This window comes from Anabrus simplex, chromosome 2, assembly GCF_040414725.1.
Source record: "Anabrus simplex isolate iqAnaSimp1 chromosome 2, ASM4041472v1, whole genome shotgun sequence".
NCBI lineage: Eukaryota > Metazoa > Arthropoda > Insecta > Orthoptera > Tettigoniidae > Anabrus > Anabrus simplex.
In genome coordinates this window covers 1,152,433,814-1,152,455,677 of record NC_090266.1, presented here as the reverse complement: position 1 = coordinate 1,152,455,677, position 21,864 = coordinate 1,152,433,814, and the positions used below count along the sequence as shown (strand labels likewise).

Here is a 21,864-nt window from a genome sequence, read left to right as displayed (position 1 = left end):
TTGAAGTTAAATTACCGGGTGAGTTGGCCATGCGGTTAGGGGTGCGCGGCTGTGTGCTTGCACCCGGGAGATAGTGGATTCAAATCCCACTGTCTGCAGCCCTGAATATGGTTTTCCGTGGTTTCCCATTTTCACACCAGGCAAATGCTGGAGCTGTACTTTAATTAAGACCATGGCCGCTTCCTTCCAACTCCTAGGCCTTTCCTATCCCATCATCACCATAAGACCTATCTGTGTCAGTGCGACGTAAAGCCACTAGCAAAAAAAAAAAAAAAAGTTAAATTAGATTCAAGTGAATATTTAGTTTTCACGACTGCATCATTAGTGGTGGGGACGGAACGAGTAGGACTGTCGAGTAACTCATTTCTTGAGGTTATGTGATGTCACAGCGGAGCACCGATTCAACTTCAATACTCCGTATAGCGCTGCGGGTGCTTTGGTAAACCGTCCAGCCAGGCTGCACTCGCAACACCACTGTGCTGTTGTTCAGGCTCCAGACTGAGACGTCTGTTCTATTTGTACGTTTCCTTATATATGTATCTTTGTTTAAAGTTGTTGCACTATATTTTCTTTTGATATTTGTAATAAGAAAGAAGCAATAATGCCACGAGAGTCCTCCCAAGTATGGCAGTATTTTACTAGCAGTCCAGTTAGAAAATCTGCTATTTGTAAAACTTGCGATTAATCTATTGTACAAGTGGAAGAATGTCAAATTTATGGAATCACATAAAACAGGTGCATCGTAAGGAGATGGTACAAGATACACTTGCACATCGTGAAAGTAATTCCTTTCCTACGTATGAAAGAGACAGTGAAGGGGAAAATAAGTTGCATAGGAGTGTGGCTACTTTTGTATGCAAGGACATGCAGTCACTGAGGGTTGTAGAGGACAGGATAGTGGCAGACCTGTAGCTTACATCCTTTCCAACAGAACAAAGATGAGCTAGGCCACCATAGCTCAATTAGTAGAGCTACCAACGTGAAATCAGGAGGTTGTGGGTTCGGATGCCACTGGTGTTTGATTGGCCATTTCTGTTCGGTACTTAACATCTCATCAACACATACCAAATGTATGTAACATGACGTAATAGGTTGAAAGTTGATTTTGATTACAATGCGGTTGTGAAAGTTCAATATTTATTGACTCTTTAAGTGAGCTTGCTCTTGCGTACCTTAGCGCACTTGCTACATCTGTGCCCGCAGAGGAGGTGTTTTCATGTGCTGGACAAATTCTTTCAGACCAAAGGTCGTCACTTTCTAAAAACCGAGCTGAAACTCTGATATTTCTGAATAGAAATTCCTCCTATATAGCCTAACACCTGTTCCATCCAGTTCAGAACACTAACAGTACTTCCCATACTGTCTGTGTCTGATTTTAATGCTTGTCATAAGATGAAGAATTGAGTTCATTTTTATACTACACTTATTTCCATTACTGATATAATCTTAACAGATTTGTCATTTAACTCCTTACCACATAGTTATCAGTGAAATGTTTGACATTATATGAGTTTAGGCACATTTCAAAGAACTAGATTTTGTTTTGTCAATTATCACATTATGGAATACGGTACATTATTATCCATACCTATGCATTAATACTTATTTTATTTATTTATTTATTCATTTGTATGTTTATTTCTTTATTTATGTCTACTTGATATGCCTCATATTAAGCACAGGTTTGTAGGTACACTGTTTGTTATGTTATGTTTTAAATTTATATTGCATTATAAAAATTGTGCAATTAACAATAGAAAGTACGGAGCATAGTACCACTGATAAGAATTGATAATCTTCTTTATAAATGTAAGCTGTAGCTTAGAAGGGCAATATAAAGTTTAAATTTACCGCTATAAAGTTGTACTCAGTTGTGTACTCGGTTTAACCGAGCAATGACGTCATAGTACTTGCTCCGAACCGAACCGCTCCATCCCCACCACCATGCATCATACTTAAAATTAGATTATTGTATTTCAGGAATGGTTACTTTTAAGTGATATCGTAAATAAATAAATTATTTTACTTTATTACTTACTTTCACCAGCAACAATTCAACTGCCTTATCTCATATTAACTTTTATAATTACTCTGTTCTTATTCTTACAATGACCATATTTCCTCAAGTAGTAGATCCCCTTTTACCCCTGCATTTCTAAACAAATAAAGTAAGAGGATTGGGGTGGGGTGCCCAACATGCGACAGCCTCCCATTTTGTCCAGTGACTTCTGGTTATAAAGAACTACAAATTGTACATGCATGTTTTCTATGCTATTCTTTAACAAATTTGTGATTGTGTTTTGAGTTTTACTGGCTACCTTCGTTGGAAGGCAGCATTTCTAATTTTTTTTTTTTAAATAAAGAAGACTATAAATGGTGAACACATGACTTTCAGGCCTAAACATACAGTAAATATAGTCTGTTTTAATTACCCTTATATCACATCAATCATTTCACCTCATTAACTCCTCTGATGAGGTTGATGTCAGGAAGGGCATCCAGTCATAAAAACTAGCTAAGAGGATTCATCTCACTTCGTACTGGACCCGTAGAGAAAAGGGATAAGGGTTGGACGTACTGTTTTATTTATCCTATTATGCAATATTAAGCCTAATATAAAAAACTTACTGGCCGGTCATTTGTCTGACAGTTGAGCAGTAAGCCTATAGCACAGTTTTTGTTTTTCTTTTTTTTTTTTTTTTTTTTTTGCTTTAAGTCATACCGACACATGTAGGTCTTATGGCAACGATGAGATAGGAAAGGCCTAGGAATGCTAAAGAAGCAGCCGTAGCCCTAATTAAGGTACAGCCCCAGAATTTGCCTGGTGTGAAAATGGGAAACCACGGAGAACCAACAGTAGAGCTCGAACCTTCTATCTCCCGGATTTAAGCTCACAGCTTCGCGCCCCTAACCGCACGGCCAACTCACCTGGTATAGCCCAGTAAACCTGATTACTGCTTTCATTTGAATTATCATCTTGTGCGCCAACTTCCCTGCTACCGGCGTTGTCGTCATTGTAAACAGTGTCATTTTCACTGCCATCGAGAACATTTGAGATCTCATCTTTTTGAAACTCTTAAAAATAGGTTTGTTCCCAATTACAGAGTCCAAACAGTGAGAATCTATTCACAAATGGTTTCTGGAGATGGACTCACTTATTCCCAATTGGTGTATGTGAAGTAGAAGTCTCCCCTTACGAATAAAGTTGTGCTGTAGAAAGCTTGCCAATCCACCAGCCGATCACTAGCATATGTTAAGAGTTGTACTTACGAATGTAATACATAGTCCCCCACCCACTACACAAACCAACACATTAGCATACCCAGAAATTTGCCGTGGGATCGGCCAAATCTGACAATTTACTAGTTGATAACTGGATCTGGGCCTCTTGAAATAAAGTATGATGAAGAAAGGCAAAACCCAAGACAGAAACACATTAGCATAAGGAGTTTATTAAAATTATCTTTGGGTTAAGATAAAACAAAAACACAAAAAATAAAGAGAACACTTAAATTACAGGAAGCAACAAATGCATGAAATATAACTCACGTGAGTCAGCGTGAATATTTTTAAAGACATTTGGTTTTTATGGACATCTCTTTCATTATTCATTTGAATCCACTTTTTGTAATGTCATAGACATTGTCTTAAGACTGTAGTACACGGGCTGGAGAATTGTTATCAACTTATCGCATACAGAAGCTAGAATAATATGTTTTCCTTATTATTTGTCCCTCAAACTTCCCTCAAAACTATTAACCACACTTTTATATGAGGAAGATGGAAAAGGTTACATATCACTCTTGAATCGTAAAGACATTACTCTCTTGATAATCGCCAAGGAAGAAGTAGTTTTATTTTTCCTGAGAGACTCCATGAATATGAGTATCGAGAAAAAAGCACATATCCCAAAGATTGTATACCAAGGAAAACAAGGAGATTAAAGGGGAGGGTATAAGACATTGCCATGGTGACACATAAATAAACGTGATCTGTGAGAACCAAACAAGAGTAACGGAGAAAGATCCCCAAATAATAAAATGGAGCCAAAGCATTTAACACAATGCGGGAACAAAACGCAATAAAACGTCCACGCAAATAAGAAATAAACAATGTCAGTAAGGAAAAACCACAATAGATAGTACAAACGCACCTTTTACAAAATCCATTCACACAATGAGCGTAGCTAGACTGACAGTCCAAGGTATTGAATAAAAAGATAAAACTGAGACACACTGCTGTAGATTTGCAGCAGCACAATTTATCATACACACAGGTATGGACTGAATCAGATTAACAAGAATAAAATAACAGAGCCCCCTCATGTACGAGTGAAGGGTCGCCCAATCCAATGGAATCTCAAATCATATACGCTGTAGAATACATTCGTATCAGCAAGGGATGCGAAAATGCATAGAATCTAAAACAGCGCTATAGCACAAACAGTATCACTCAGCCCAAAGGTGATATGCAGGAGGAGAACAGATGTGGACAGGTCTAGACATAAAAACGCATCCAGCAAAATCAAGTCGCACATGCATGCACACGAAACGGGTTTGCAATATCTCTTCATCGTTACTCAGCATGAATAAAATAAGTAGAATAATAGAATAAATTAAAAGAACATCACATGGCCATGAAAATTAAGAAACAACCTAAAAGAGATCACAGAAACGCTAAGTTACATTAGCCTTGGCAACATAAGAAAGGAATAATAAAGTACCTGTTATGTAATCCAGCGCACATGGTCAGATGTGCGGATAGAGAAAATTAAAGATCTCATCATAAATAATAGTTTTGTGTACCACACGATACACATATCGTAGATACACCTCGCCATCTTCCTCTTGTTATAATTTGTATTTTTCTCTCTCAAAGAGGGACAAAGCTGGTTGAGAAGAACCAGTCTAGGAAATTGAAATGGCACAGAGTCACCATGTGTCAAGTTAGGGAATAAGTTACAGTTGAGTCAGAGAAACAATATTAGATTAACAACCAGGCATATGGTATAGCCTCAGAGAAATAGAAAGATAAGGTCATATGAATAGTTGAACGTAACGAACATAAGATTCGGTATAATAGTGACTGGAAGCATTCTTTGGATAAGTAAAATGAAATGAAATGGTGTATGGCTATTAGTGCCAGGAGTGTCCGAGGACAAGTTCGGTTCGCCAGATGCAGGTCTTTTGATTTGACGCCCGTAGGCGACCTGCACGTCATGATGAGAATGAAATGATGATGAAGACGACACATACAACCTGCCCCCATGCAAGCAAAATTAACCAATCTCAGTTACTCCCTAAACAGCTGTAACTGAGATAAGAGAGACTGCATTGTTTAGGTTAGGTATGCTATCAAGTGCATAGATAGTGCCAGAAATTCCACGATGAAAAAAATATAAATAAGTAACAGGAAAACTTGCCGCATTTATGGAGGTAATGTGTTTTATTATCAAAATGTTTAATTTTGTGCATTCGTTGTCTCCATTTATTAATTAATGCATACCGGTAATATGTTCTTTGTGGTGTGTCTGAAAATCGTAGAAGTAGTTAGAGGGACGTAAAACCAATAATATTATTATTTGTTAGGTATGTTGATGAGTAAAACAATTGTTATGATTGGATTGCTTTATCATGCTTTAAACCTAATTCTCTTCAAAATTATATTGGTCTGAGTTACAAAATTTAATGAAATCGCCTGCTATATTAATAGCACCAACCGTGAATATTTCTTAACTAAACTTGTGTCCTCATTCTGAGGTGGAGCAGCTCTTCTTAGGTGCACCCCCAATGGAGGTGAGCTGCATGTAGCATTTTACCGCATATCAAGCTTCCTGCCATTCTTAAATCTACGACAATATCGGGAGTCGAACTCGGGCCGCTGAGAACAGCAGCTAATTCTGCTAACTGTTACACCGGCAAACATGCTTAACTACGAAACACAGACGAATCACATGACTGACACATGCTTGCAATGTGAGGGTCGGACATACAAAACTGTCCACTTATTTGTGCAATGTCGTTGGAGCTGTACAGAGGCGGACATTTCCTATCTAAGAAACAATGTTAGGACCAAAACCTGACATTGTTTCTTAGTTTTAACTGTATCAATACGGATCTATACGATGAAGTTCGTAAATTGACTAATTTCCTAATTATGAAACACAGACATACTGCGTGACTTTGATGTTTGTTTTCATTGCGTGAATCGGGCAGACGAAACTATTTGTGTGATGTCATTGGAGCTGCAGTATGGCCTGTACACAATTCGAAGTGGTATCTTCGTTCTTCTCTGATGAATTACGTGTGGGTTTATGTGCAGGCTTTATTTTTTAAATTTTCTTTATCTTGAAAAGCTAGGAGGGTCTAATACATGAGGAAATACGGTATACTAGCTACCTATCTTTTGTTCTTAACATTAAGGGGAAAAGATAACTGAATATAGTGAAGTAATTTATTAGAGAATTCGACTCCTTGGGTGAATGGGCAGCATTGAGGCCTCTGGTTCAGAGGCTCCCGGGTTTGATTCCTGACTGGGTAGGGGATTTTAATCGTGTCTCATTAATTCTTCCGCTCGGGGACTGGGCGTAGGGTGTCCGTCTCTCTGTCTCCCCCAACACACTCCGCTTCATATTCAGACAATATGCCACACTACCAACCACCATGGAAACATGCAATTGTGATTACATCTCTCCACACAGGGTTTTCATCCGGAAGAGCATCCGTCCGTAAAACAGGATCAAATCCACGTGCGCCACAGTTTGCACCCGTGACGCCACAGGTGTTGGAAAAAGTGGTAGAAGCAGAATTAAATTTTTTAAATGCTATTTGTTCGTGGCGTCAACTTCTAAAGATCTTTTGCCTCTACTTGCACCATATGTTATGAACCTGCGTGTAATTGTAATTGCGAAAATGTAAAGTGTTGAATGTGAGGAAAGGACTGTTAAGGATGACACAAACACCCAGTCCCAAGGCCAAGGATATTAATCATTTACAATTGAAAAACCCTGACCTGGCCGGGAATCGAACTCGGGGCTGGTGGGTGGTAGGCGGTCGCGTTGCCCCCTACACCGCGGGGCCGGACAGAATGTATTATAGAATTCCTCGCAATCTTTCATATGATAACACAAGCTGGCAGCACAACTATTTATACGTGTTCGCTGCTGCCGCCCTCTAATACACAACTGTCTCTCGATGTCTGGTCACTAGCACAGAACGTGCCGACATCACCCTCTGCTCCCATGTCCTAGAGTTGAGCCTGGGTGCTGTATATGTTCTGTTGTTCATTATCTATAGCTGGGTATTGTTGCTGTATGGAAGTAAATAATGTGACTTTGTTAGACCTGTGTCTTCTGTATCCTGACAAGCATGCTTGATTCCCTTAATGTGTGTACCGAATATTTTAATGCCAGTTCTACAGATGTGAAAAATTTGAGGTTACAAGTAGTTAAACGGCCCTTTCGCCAAGATAGGCATTGCTTGAAATAAATTTCATGTTTAAAAGCCCATATTGACAGTTATTAAACATATTTTAAATATTTTGAGAGAAATTCCACTTATTCAATACTATAAACAAGGTATTTACTTGTTAAAATGCAATTAAAATATAGTGGGACATATTTCAGCTCTTCCTCTGGGACATCCTCAGCCACTCATGAAATAAGCACGATTCCAAAAGCACAAATATATTTAACATTAAAATAATGTCTAACTAAAAACATATCACAGTATTTTTGGTAATATCTTGATAAAAGTTTTAGAGATGAGGTTGTGATATTGCTGAACAATCAAACGAGTGCCCACAGGGCAGTAGTGCAGTATTAACAAAATTTACAAAGGAAGTACCATTAGTACAGGGAGTCTTCCCACTGTCCCTCACAAGCAAAAAAGTACAGGCACCACCAGACCTAAGTGGACGGATGGAGGGAAGTAGGTTCTCAGCCAGAAAATGAAAGCATACTGGGCCAAGAAAAAGCAGAAGACCTTAGCTAAAAGTTAAGACAAGCCCCATGATCCCTAGTAGGCCAAAACGAACCAAAAAAAAAAAAAAAAGAATAGTACATTTTTTTAATGTATGTATTATCTTGTAAATTATGTGGTTAAGTGTAAGAGAGGGCCACAAGCCCTAACTTACCCACTGCTAAAGTCAAATAAATAAATAAATAAATAAATAAATAAATAAATAAAAATGTACAGTACATTTCAAACATGAATTTGACCATACTTACCTCACTGTATGACAGTCCGGCTCCATGGCTAAATGGTTAGCGTGCTGGCCTTTGGTCACAGGGGTCCCGGATTAGATTCCCAGCAGGGTCGGGAATTTTAACCATCATTGGTTAAATTTGCTGTCATGGGGCTGGGTGTATGTGTCGTCTTCATCATCATTTTCATCCTCATCACGACATGCAGGTCGCGTATGGGCATCAAATCAAAAGACCTGCACCTGGCGAGCCGAACATGTCCTCGGACACTCCCGGCACTAAAAGCCATACGCCATTTCATTTCATTTTTACCATATGGCAGACCAGTGCAGTATATAACTACCAGTGCATACATGTTTTTTAGAACAGACTTAACTGTGATGCAGCAGCCTGTTGTTGCCAAGTTGTAGTGTATAAATTGCTCTATATTTTTTGCAGCTCAGAACAGTGCTATAAACTATATACGGTACACAACTGATAATAATAATAATAATAATAATAATAATAATAATAATAATAATAATAATAATAATAATAATGACAATCGTATGGCCTCAGCTACCGTGTGCAGACATTTCAATTTGATGCCATCTGGCTGTCTGCTCGTCAATTTCAATGTTCCGTTTTACTCTAGGCCTACTAGATGGCAGACAGAGTAAACTGGATCTCTCTTGGGCGTCTATAGCTGAGATTTCAATGAATTTTTTCGGGTAAACACCACATGTGTTACCAGAGATCTTTTACATGCTGACATTATACGGAATGGAGTGTCGAATGGACTTTTTTCTGCCCTTCAAAAATCCGACTACCTCTGCCGGGTTTGAACCCACTATCTTGGGATCTGTATCTCTTCTTTTTTTTTTTTACCTAAATACAAACGTATTATATATAGCAAAAGTGTTGCAAAAATAAATAATATAAACAAATTCAATATATTTTTGGTCTTACATTTTTTGGATGGTAAATAACTGCTTTAGTATAATCATCTTCTTATTCCTTGTACTTTTGTGAATAAAAAGGTGTACTTTTATGTATGTATAACATGTCAACGATTTTTGGCACAATTTATGCTAAGAGTCTGCAACACCAGTAAAATGTCCCTGCCACTACAGGATAAATGACTGCCACTTTGAGAGTGAAACCATAAAATAATGTGTCTAATTAAGCGCAGGTAGGTAATAATCAGGACCCGGATTCTGATGACATGTCATCTTTTAAATGGTTCACCACAGACATTGCTAACTTACATACAATTCCTGTTCATGGCCCCCATATTACAGAAATGCATATTTATTAAGTCATTTTTCTAAGTATTTTATTTTTAGGTCATTTTCTTGCTTTTTGTATCATTATGTTATTTTACGGAATTTCACATTCTTAATGGTTTTTTATGCATTTTTTGGTACGGTACTGGATATTAATGGAACTGAAAGCGAGGATGAATACGAAGACATGAGAATCTTCACAACTTTGTTCAACCCTTAATTCTTGGAGTATCCACATTTCAGGAGACATCTGCGCTTGCAGCTAATCCAGAAGCGGTGTTGAAATTGACGGAGTAGGAAGACAGACTACTGTAGGCCCAGTAATGCCAGTTTGGTTAAGTACCTCAGTGCAACCATACGTGTGCTAAATGAATTTTTGTTAATGTCCACGATTGTGTTTCGAGTGTATTTAAAATGCCAAAGTTAAAGCCATCCAGAGCTGTTCATTTCAAACAAATAATTTTGGAATTTAGCAAGGATATTTTTACCACTGATGGTGAAATTCTTTTCTACAAAATATGTGAAGTGAAAGTGGCAGGAGATACGAGATTTACCGTTCAGCAACATATCGGTCGAGTGAAGCACACACGTGGAGTCTAAAACAGTAGCAAACGAAAAGTTTCTCGACTGTTAGTCTCACAGTCATCCTCCGATGGCAGTACTTCCTCTGTGTTTTGTAAAGACTTGTGTGAAGCTTTGTTTCTTTCAACATTCCACTCTGGAAATTGAGCACTATTAAACTGAGAGATTTCTTAGGTATACGGGCCGTGTAATTCCAGATGAGTCTACTCTGAGAAAGAACCATGTATCCCAATGCTATGACGACACAATAAGGTATGTCAGAGAAGAAGTCTGCAGAAATAAAATATTCGTTTCAGTCGATGAAACCAGTGATGTAGATGGCCGTTACATTGCCAATGTTTCCGTGGGTACGTTAGAAGTAGATAGGCCTGGAATTTTTTTTTTTCTCACGGCCGAAGTTTTGCAATCTGTGAAGCATTCTACAATATGTCGCCTCTTCGATAAATCGATGGGACTATTATGGCCTGAGGGTGTAAGGTATGGTGATGTTCTGCTCTTTGTGACTGCAGTGCCTTACATAGTTAAATCTGCCAGTGCAGCTTTTCACAGAATGGCCGAAGAAGTCGGATCAAATTTCCCTGAAGTTGAGAAGCTTGTGTCCCTAACTAAGAAGGTATTTACTAAGGCTCCATCACACAGGGAGCTTGACAGATCCCAAGCACCCGACGTTCCATTACAACTGCAGCCTTGCATCACATGGTGGGGTTGGATTGACGCTATATTTACTATTGTGCCCACTTTCAGACAGTGAAGCATGTAACAGATTTTTTCAACGTACAAGGTGTCAAAGCCATTCAGATGGCTCAAGAATTGTTTTCGGATATGCAAATGGAGGAAAAACTAGCATGCATCAAAGCAAATTTCAGTTCCTTTTCGTCAATTATTACACGCCTTCAGGAGAGAAGCATGTTCTAGAAAAATTGATCAATTTAGTCAGAACAGCTGCAGACGAATTAAAATGCATTCATGGCGATTCTGGTGTGGCAGTGTCAGACAGTAATAGGTTATGAATTTCATTATGGTCTGTATTGCACCCTTCTCTGCCCTTTGATAGTGTCAGACAAATTGAAACACATTCCTGACAAGAATTCAGGTTTTAATGTTTTGTGCTCCATCTCTCGGATTTTGGCGGGTGAAGATTTCAGCATTATTGGCATTGAAGAAGAAATTACATCCAGTGATTTGGTGCACATCAAGTATCCTCCAATAGCATCCATGGACGTTGAAAGGAGCTTTTCAATGTACAAAACCGTGCTGGTCGACAATCGTCATTCTTTTTCCTGTGAGAATCTACGAATGGTCACAGTCACCTACTGTATCGTGGAGTGAGGTAAGCCTGTATAGCCTGTTGTGTATTTTAAGTGCACATTTTTCTTATTACCTCTAATCCGATAAAGAATTTGAGTATCTAACAGCGAAATTCTCTCTCTTTTTATTTTTTTTCAAATGTTGCAGCCTTAAAAGTTCCACATACCATGAAGTGTTATTTTCTTTGAAGAAAAGAACAAAAAACTTGAAGTGTCAAACAATAGACTGATGTAATAACCAGTATTTGTGTGCAAATAATGTGTACTTGTCAAATAATAATTAAATTATATTAGGTACTGTACCAGGAAAAGTTTGTGGGTTTAGGGCATGAGAAGGATCTCAGGTAGTGGAAGTTGATTTTGGAGCCGATACAGAGCAGGATAGAATCGCAGGGCAAATAATAGATGGTTATACTTTTTCCAAATAATTTATTAATAATGTTGAATGATTCATCACCCTGCAATATTAATATAGGACTCAGTTCTTTCATTGAAATCAAAAGTTTAAACGTAAATCTTCTTGAATTCAGTTCGAGAAAAATAAATAAATATCACTAACTTTTGTGTAAACACAAAGTGTCAGTTTTTCACCTAAAGTCTTTCTAAGTATTAGTTCATGAAATGAACACACACTTATAATTGAAAATTGAAATAAGAATTTAAATTTCTGTTGAAAGTTTCTTAGTTTGTTAGCCTTGAAATATAGAACACTTGAAAATCCTAGAGTTCTTCTATGTAATATGAATATTAAATTTTGAAAAATAAATTTATCATTAAAGATGAACTTTTGAGAAATGATCAAAAACTACGAAATATTGTTCACATGCAGCACTGAGAAAATCACTGTTCAAGATTGATAAGAAAAAGTCAGTCCGTTTGTGACTACTCACTTAGTAAAGAAAATTTGGCTTACAAATGTTGATGTGGAGAATGGGAGTCTGGAACATTCCGCAGAGTGCGGACGGAGACTCGAACTCGATGTTCCACGAAGAAACCACGTTGACGTCCCTCGATGGGTACCATAGATGAGATTATTTTTGAGGTAGCTGGATCTTGTAGAATTTCACCAAGATTTCCGCTGCTCGTGGAGGTGATTTTAGCACACGGAAAGTTCAATTGGCGCGAGTAGTAATTACAGATGCTATCATTCACTGTCAAGCACAGTTCAGTTCGTATTTTAATTTTATGACGTTAAATGAATAATTACAGTCCTTGCTGCATAAAACACTATTTAAAATCGTCACTGAGAACGTTCATAAATACACAGTTCAAATACTTGAAAAAGCAATGTGTAATAATTCTCATCACAGCCTCTGAATCACTATCCTAGCAGATAACACTGATTTTCTGGTAGTGATAATATTATATTACCTTAGAAAAAGTTCTTAATATTCACCAAGTTTATCACTGGAGTAAGTCGTGTCCTAATATGGCACGAACACTACGTAAATAAAGAGGCACAGTTCATGCTTGCTTGTTGTTTAAAGAGGCCTAACATCGAAGGTCATCGGCCTGAGAGACACAGTTCAAGGATGTACTGTATTAGAAGAAATGAGTCCTAGAATAGTTAGAGTTATTGTACACGACAGTTTCTGTTTATTGTAGTAGTTCAATATGATGTGAAATTAACTAAGTCCACACATCATATTCTAGTCTGTGAACATCAAATATTTGACTTCGTACTTCAATGATTTCACACGTGTTATATTTCGAAATGTCTGTGAATTATATCATAGTTGCGACACTATAAACTAAGTACGGTGCGACGTCTTTTACAAGTGCGACGGCGATTGATTATCCCATAATTTCGTCTCCGCGAAACACGACGGAAAGTACTATCTTCGAGACTGCACTGACAGACTGTATCAGGGTCAGTCTCCCCTCTGTCTCACTCACACACACACATACTGCACTGCACTGCTCGTCAGCCTTGACATAGTGGCATATATATCTGCGCCGGGAGGGGTGGTGTTCTGAATCATGTGACCGAGAGTGCTCAATCTTCTTAAACTTTATATTGTTATAATTCAAAAATTACTGGACAGATTGCTTTGAAATTTACAGGATTTTACTTTTACGATGTCTGCTACAATTTAGCGTTGGTCCTGTTCAAATCGGTTAAGGCGTTAAAAAGTTCATGAAAGAAAAATTCTTTCGAGAAATATCTCTAGGGGAGGCAAGTTTCAAGCGGTAGGTGACGTCACTTGACCTCGCCTGGCTCGCTCGTGGAGTCTGGTACGTACTGGAATGTTCCTTCGCTCAGCTGTTCGCATGTCGGACGGAAATTGTATGCTGAAATAAAGTTTTTTCAATTGATATGTGCCAGGGCCTAGGCCTTCCTGGTACAGTACCTATTAAAATCATTTCAATGTCTAATGGCATAGTCTGTTTGCATTTTTTGTGTGATGAAATTATGTTAGTTTCATTCAAATTTTTAGGTCCTTCTTTTTTTTAGTATCTGGGTCATTTTATGGGATATTTGCAGTCATTTTATAGGTCATTTTTTAAACAATTTTAGGTCATCAAAATCTGGGCCCTGGTAATAATAAATAATGCACCTTCTCTCTTTGCTTACCTTCTTACCCAAGCTATTAACTGACCAAATGCTATCCTATATACTGCTGTACAGAGAAGTGAAGTAAGGGAATTACGATAAATGTTCCCTTTTAATACTGTTAATGTATTTCAAAAAGCAACTGTGCTTACAAGTTGTTGTAGTTAGTTATTAAAACCAAAAGTTAGCGAGCACTAGACAAATTCGAACCACTGCAGTTTGTACGCTATCGCCTATATGCGGTGCCCCTACCACCTAACCTACTACATTCCACTATTGGAACAGGTCACATAACCTCCACTTAATGATGAGGTATGTTATGTAAATCAGAAAGATTACCTTCCAGTAACAATTTCCTGCACTATTTGGTGTTTAAGTGGTAAGCATTGATCTAGAAATCAGATCTTGGTGATGTCTACAAGCCAGATAATATGTACATTTCAATTTCATGGCCAGTACTGTACAGGTTTACCCCGATTGGTGGGTCTCTAATGTGGCGGATTCTTTGATTTTAGGTAGCGGCCAAATTTTGTGCGGTTGAGTGTACACTTTAGTAACATAGTATGTATGTAATGTGTAATATATTGTTAAACTGTATGTACATTGTTGTGTTGTAGAATGTGGTTTGGTAGAATACCAGGCTTCATAGCCTGAGCCACACCATAGAAATAAAAGCATAATAATAATAATAATCACGGATGACCACCAGCTGGGGAGAGTATTCATTTCTCGTAATCATAACTATTACATGTGGTTAGCTTTTCTTTGTAATACAAAATTCCAAAGATATTTCAACTAACAGAATGTTACAAGAAATATTAAAAATAACTTTTCCGAATACATATCCCATAAATACTTCTTTACATATCTTTAATAGTTAGACAGAGTAGACTTTCGAGCTATTTCCTAGACTTTCACTAAGTTATAAAGTCCAGGATACCTCCTTACTAGTAGATACATGTATCATCTCTGCTTTTGCCTTATTTAGATTTCTTTTCTGATATTCCTCTGATACTATTGCATAATTTTGTTGTTCTTTCTAGTTTCTTCCATTCTCTATGTAATTTAACAAGAGTACAAAGTTCACACTCATTTGCAGGGTGGAAAACTTAGTCACTCGCAAGAAATTGATGAATGGAATGAGGATACCCACTCTTGCATTCTTACATTTTAAATTTTCTTATCAGGAAATATAATTTCTAAATCCAAAGACTCCCAAGATAAACATACAATTGAAAAGAAAACCCTACATTATATTTTAAAGAAAAACAGGATGGCCTAACAGTTACATGCTAATGGGGAATGTAGGAATCTTCCCAGCTTCACACACACTAGTTTCTCTTAGATTAAAATTCTGCTGTACATTGTTTAATTAGTGTTGTTTCATGCTGAACCCCTGCCTTAGATCTCCAATCTCCTGCTGGAGATCTCCTCGGGCATTACACCCTTAGGCACACCTCTTATATAAAGGGGCCTGGCAGGTTGTTTGAGAGCAATGATGTCATTTACTCTCTGATTGGAGAATCAGAGTTTGAGAAGGGAGAAGGCAGGTACACAACAGGGATATCAATATCCAGAAAATCAAATAAACAACTGAGGGATACTAGGTACCCTACCTTCAAACACGAATATTCTCAATGATAAAGATATCGTTAGAAACTTGATGCCAGAGACATTTGGTCCCAAAAGGTAAAATCTCCCAGATATGAGACAATTCCTTCACAGTTAGAGATGACAGCACAATCACACATTGGTGACAGTTCAGTTGGGCAGAGAGGCCTTACCCACGTTACACTGAGATTTCCCATTTTTAACCAAGGAATTGCTGTGGCTGTATCTTAACTTCATTGCAATTGTATTCAGTCATTGAAAATCTTTCTAATATAGCATTATGTTAAACTGCTAGCAGCTGTTAGCTTGCATTCAGGTGATGGCAGGTTTGAACCCCACTGTCAGCAAAGCCAAAGATGGATTTCCATGGTTTTAAATTTTCACACCAGATGCTATTTATCTTAATTAAGTCCACAGTCACTTCCTTCCCAGTCCCAGCCCTGTCGTATTCCATTGTCACTATAAGATCTGCCTGAATCGGTGTAACATAAAACTAATAGCCCAAAAAAAAAAAAAAAAAAAAGAGAAAACAAGGAATCTGAACTGAAGAACTAATTTTGGTTTTTCCTTACTCTAAGATGTAATGAACATTACTAGTAGGAGAATATGCTTCATGATGTTCGTGAACATTTTAAGACCTGATTATTTCCAAACTCAGGTGGTGTGAGTATGGGAAACTACCTTGTTCTTCATTTCTTTAGTGAAAGACAGGCATTCAGCTGATAGTGGAACTGTTGGGGAGCCAACCAGCCTATGGGCTGAGAACTCGGCTTACACTCCAGAGACGTTAATCTTGTGTTGTAGTTCCAGAAATAGATTTCATCATGTATAATTTCTTATGTTTCTGGATGTGATATGATGGTGATTCTTATTTATACATTGTGTAGATTCCAATTACTGTTTCACAGCACAAGAACAGATATGCACAGAAACCATTTCTCATCCCAGACAAGTCTGAAGGGAAGGGAGGAGAGCAGGGGATCGAACTTTTACTTTGCTGCTAGTTAAGGAACAGCACATTGTCTACTTGTTGACTGTGTAGTTGCCTTGAGCTCTCCTGCTACTGCAGTGGCCCTCTCTTACCACCCTTCAGCCGTCCCTCCATTCCCTTGCTTTGCACAACTTTTTACCATTGGTTAGTAAATCGAGCTTTACATAGTGTTGAATAAACTTTTTATTCTTCTGCCTGCCCAGGCAAGCTGAATAGACTTTGTACATTTAGTATTCTGGATATGAAAGCCTATTCAATCTTTCTGAGGTTCAGATAAGTTACATTCTGACAGTTCCAACCATAATATATTTTCTGTTAATGTTATTGCTCTGTTTCTTGACATCTGCATCAGCCGTTCATAATGATAATCGTGACTTCTTTCATTTCAGTGCCTTGTCTTCCCAGCTTTAATGGACGTTGTTAAGAATAGTGTTCATTTCAAAGTGAGAACTGGTGCAGCTACAGCTCTTAGAGCTCCAACTGAAAGGTGGAAGTATGGTCAATACTTCATGGATGTTTGGCGAGCTTTAGTGGTGGGTCTTGAAACTTCACAAAATTTGTCGGACTACACAGAATACAGTCACCAAGAGCACTTACGTGATGAGGTAAGATTGTGAATGTAACAAATAATATGAATGCAAGATGTCTTGGGAAATGTATAATATTCATTTTATCTTGGTAACCATGTAGGTCTTTTCTTAAGTAATGACTCAGCAGCACCTTAGTGCTTTGTAAGGACATGGCTCCTGGACCAGATAATGTCCATAACCAGATGTTAAAGCACCTCAGCGAGGATAGCCTACTATATCTTCTTGGGGTGTTCAACCAAATCTGGATAGAGGGTGAGTTTGACAAGAGGGGATAGTAATTCCTCTCCTCAAGCCTGACAAGGCCCTAAATATGCAGGAAGTTACAGACCTATTTGTCTCACCCGCTGTCTGTAAACTGATTGAGAGGATGGTTAATCGACATGAGTCAGAGTACGACTGTGGTTTTCGAGCCCCACCACTGACCACCTGGTACACCTGGAGACTTCTATCCAAGACACTTTTCTCTGTAAACACCATTATATTGGTGGCTGTTTTCTTCAGTTTGGGAAAGGCCTATGACACCACATGATGATGTGGCGTCCTTTCAGCCCTGCATCAGTGGAAATTCCAAGGTAACTTGCCGTTTTTTCTTGCAAATATTTTTCCCCTCCATCTATTCCATGTCTGAGTATATGGAGGGCATATCTGCAATATCACATTCAAGAAAATGGAGTCCTACAGGGATCGGTTCCCGGTGTCACTCTGTTCGCTATTGCCATAAACAGTGTTTTCTCTGCAGCTGGATCAGCAGTAGTACCATCGCTATATGTGGGCGATATTGCTCTGCATTATAGCTCACAAAATATGGCAGTTGCAGAGGAACAATTACAGCAAGCTGTTAGGACAGTGGAACAATAGACCTTAGAACATGGCTTTCAGTTTTCACCTAATAAGACCTCTGTTGTTCACTTCTGATTCAAGTGCACTCCTTATCCCCATCCTGAGCTTTATGTAGGGGAAGTCGCTCCTCCAGTAGAACATGTGTACCAATTTCTTGGGCTCATTTTCTGTAGTAAATTATGGTGGAAGCATCACATTTATCAGTTGAAAGTTAAGTGCGCAAAGAAACTGAATATTTTAATGTTTCTTAGCAGCACTACATGGGGGACTGGCCACACAGTGCTCCTACGCTTTTATAGATTAGATTATGGCAGTGCAGCATATGGATTGAATATCATCCACCACAGTGGAGTTAGGTTGCCAACAGTGGATCAAGCCCCATTGCTAGCCTACTTGCTGAGTCTGGTGTGCCACCTTTACCACTGAAGTGCCATCAGTCGCTGTTGTCCTACGCTGCGAATTTGAGGCACCCACTGTCTGTATGCTGTATATCTACGAGTAACACAACCTGTTGGTGTACGCTTAACCCCTCAGCGTCGTAGCCATTTAAAGAACTTCCTACACTGCGGCCGGATGAGATTTCAGCTACGCGCGACTGACATACACTGATTCACTTAAAGCGTTACTACAAGTATAAGAGTAGCCCGATATTCACGAAATTTGGAATTCCTTATGTGGGAACTATGTACATTCAGATAATTACATAATTATTTCACATTTCCTTAGTAATTTAGTTTCGTGTGATAGAGTTCGATATTTCGTTCCCCGCCCCGAGCGAGTATATTTTGTAAACAAACCTTCCATCAACTGAACCCGATAAGATAACTGCCCAATGTTTATCCCTGTGACTTGTCTGAATATTATTAGGGAATTTAGGAATCAGAATTCACTGCTGAAAACTTCCCTTTGACCTGTATAATTATATATAGTCTCCTACACGAAATTTCCAAGTACTGGTTCGTCCTTATCGTCACTCTCATCATTACTACTGCATCTGCCACAGACACATCATCTATTTCATTATCACTGCTGCTAATACTGTCACTGCTACTTCCGACTAAATTTTCATCTCAATTATGTAATATTTCAAGCACGTTACTGTCAGTCAAACCACGACTGAGTGTGACACATCACACGGACTGATGACACTGCAGTGAGACCGAAAGCAGCAGAACGAAACTGAATGAGGGGAATAATATTTATGACGAAACAAACCAACTCGACACATATTTCAGATAAAAGGTCGAGACATCGTCTTACAAACGAGATATACACCATGAACAACTGGTTCTCGTATCGCATGACAGAAAGCAGCACTAACTGATGTCTACACAGAGCGCTCGCGGAGAGTTACGAAAATATTACAAGCCAAGAAATAAAGACAATATAATAAATAAACCGCACTCTGAATGTACAAATAGAGCAAAGAATATCACGCGAAAAGACAAACTTCCCAGATCATCCTTTCTTTATTTTATTCTGTGGGAAACAATGCAGCAAACAGACTTTTAAAAAAGCAGAGATTAGTGCTCAGACTTACTTAACAAATACTTATCCTTGCAAAAACCACCACATTTTAATGATTTTCAATTCCTATTTACAACACTGATAAACCCAAAAATGTCTTCTTGGAAACAAAACAATTTGCACATCCATAACTCCAAAACTCTTCGTGCTATAGTCGTAAATGTGAAACCATGTATGGGTCTATACCACGTATAGAGGTCAGCGGCTACGGAAGAAAAGAGGGTCTATACCACGTATAGAGGTCGGCGCTCAGGGGTTAAATAGCAGTTCCGGATTGTTTTATGTACCTTCTCACCGGCCCAGAAGTGAACACGGGACCCGTCCTATTATTGGAGGCTCTTTCTGTATGTTGTTCACCGGTATCCAGGGTCAGTAGTTATTTACACGGATGGTTCGAGGGCAGAAGCAAAAGTAGGCTATGCATTCACTATCTATAATAAGAGATTTCTTTTTTCCTCTACCTGAAACCTGTATCATATACATAGCAGAGCTCTATGTTATCCTTGAAACTGTGTGGTATGCGCTGTCCAGTAATTATTGGCACTTTCTGCTGTGTGCTGACTCCTTGAGCTTATTACAGTTTAAAGAACCAGAGAAACAAGTAAATGCCATTTGGTCCTTGTTTCAATGACGGTGAAATCCTGACATTCACCTCCCCGTGGTAGAGAGGGGGCAACGACTGCATATAAAAATAATATTTTATATGCAGGCAGCTAACGAATGAAGGGACCGATTATCTCCCGGTATAAGGAGATCCCCTATACCAAGTGCCAACATTCTCTTGAGAGTGGATGAGTGGGTATGGGTAAGGGCACTCTATTGTCCTGGGGACAAGAAATTGTTCCCAAAGGTGGAGGAACCAGTTTGGTCAACGGCATTAGGATGCAGAAGGCAACGGGAAACCACTGCATTAAAGATCCTGAGAGATATTCCGATAAATCCACATGGCATGGCTGCAACGTCAAGATCGGAGCTGGCCGTGTGGATCGTCTACCTCCGTTTGCAGACGACGGCTTAAAGAAGAAGAAGAAAATTCATGGTTCCCACATTACCCTGCAGCAGATCCAGGACCTGCTGGCCGGATTGTGGAGGGTTAGCATCAGAATTATGTTCCTATGGCTCCCTAGCCACATGGGCGTAGCAGGAAAAGAGTTACCTCATAGGGTTGCTAAGGAGGTGGTCACATTGCCCTCAGGGTTCCAGTCAGTGATATTTGTTCTCAGCTGAGAAGTTTCATAATGTTCCATTGGGAGTTAGAATGGCAGGTCACCTGGTTTTCAAATAAGAAGAGAGTGATAAAGGAAACACAAAGGCATGGAAGACTTCCCTTCAAGTTCCTCGGAGAGAGTGGTATTATATCGCCCTCCGGTGTATACTTGCGGCAGTCATCTGACCATAGTGTACATTCTTAAGGAGTGCGTGAATCTGGCCGATGTGTGCAGTAGTCTAAAACTTAAAAGTACCATCTCCCTTATTCTAAAAGATGAGCAGTCAGCAGACCTCATCATCTGTTTTATGAGGGATAGTGGCCTGTTTTATAGTGTTTAATAGTGAAGTTTCTACCTGGTTTAAATTTTATTTTATTGTTAACTACATTTTTATTCTTTATAATAATAATATTTGCTTTACATCCTATTAACTACTTTATGGTTTTTGGAGACACCGAGGTGCCGGAATTTTGTTCCTCAGTAGTTCTTTTACGTGCTATTAAATCTACCGACATGAGGCTGACGTATTTGAGAATCTTCAGTTACCACCGGACTGAGCCAGGATTGAACCTGCCAAGTTGGGGTCCGAAGGCCAGCACCTCAACCAACTGAGCCACTCAGCCCAGCTTTTTTATTTATTTACTAGCACGATACCCGTGCTTCGCTACGGTATTATACTGAAATTTATATTTGAATGCTTATTGTTTTATATAGAATCCGCCGAAATTCGCGATCTGACTCTTTTTCTGAGAGAATCCGCCAAAATTCGCGATCTGACTCGTTTTCTAATAGATTACGGCAAGTTTCCTCCCATTTTTCAATCTTTCTTTCCAGCAATCGATTTCGTACTTCCCGGGCTAGGTCCAGGTATTCCACCCGGTCACTTGGGTCCCTAAATCTTTGCCATCTTTTCCTATAAGCAGTTTTAATATGGAACAAATCCTTCAGGAGATCAGGCGTGGTGTCGTCTTGGGTGCCTTGGCGGTACTGAACCCCCGAACGGACTGCATTCTTAGTCATTACCCGTCCAGGACCCGTTTCCAGCGCAGTCCGCACAATTTGACGACGGTCCAGAACATTATTATTATTATTATTATTATTATTATTATTATTATTATTATTATTATTATTATTATTATTATTATTATTATTATTATTATAGATGTTCCGGACCCAACAGCAAGAT

At 38.8% G+C, this 21,864-nt stretch overlaps 1 protein-coding gene across 1 annotated transcript in view; it reads left to right on the top strand.

The window, feature by feature from the left end:
- LOC136863813 (HEAT repeat-containing protein 6) overlaps window positions 1-21,864 on the top strand; it is a 248,820-nt gene that overhangs the window by 205,253 nt on the left and 21,703 nt on the right. Inside the window, exon 16 of the mRNA XM_067140151.2 lies at window positions 16,903-17,118. Within this exon, the coding sequence (XP_066996252.2) occupies window positions 16,903-17,118 (216 nt within the window). The remainder of the gene's footprint in view (window positions 1-16,902; window positions 17,119-21,864) is intronic.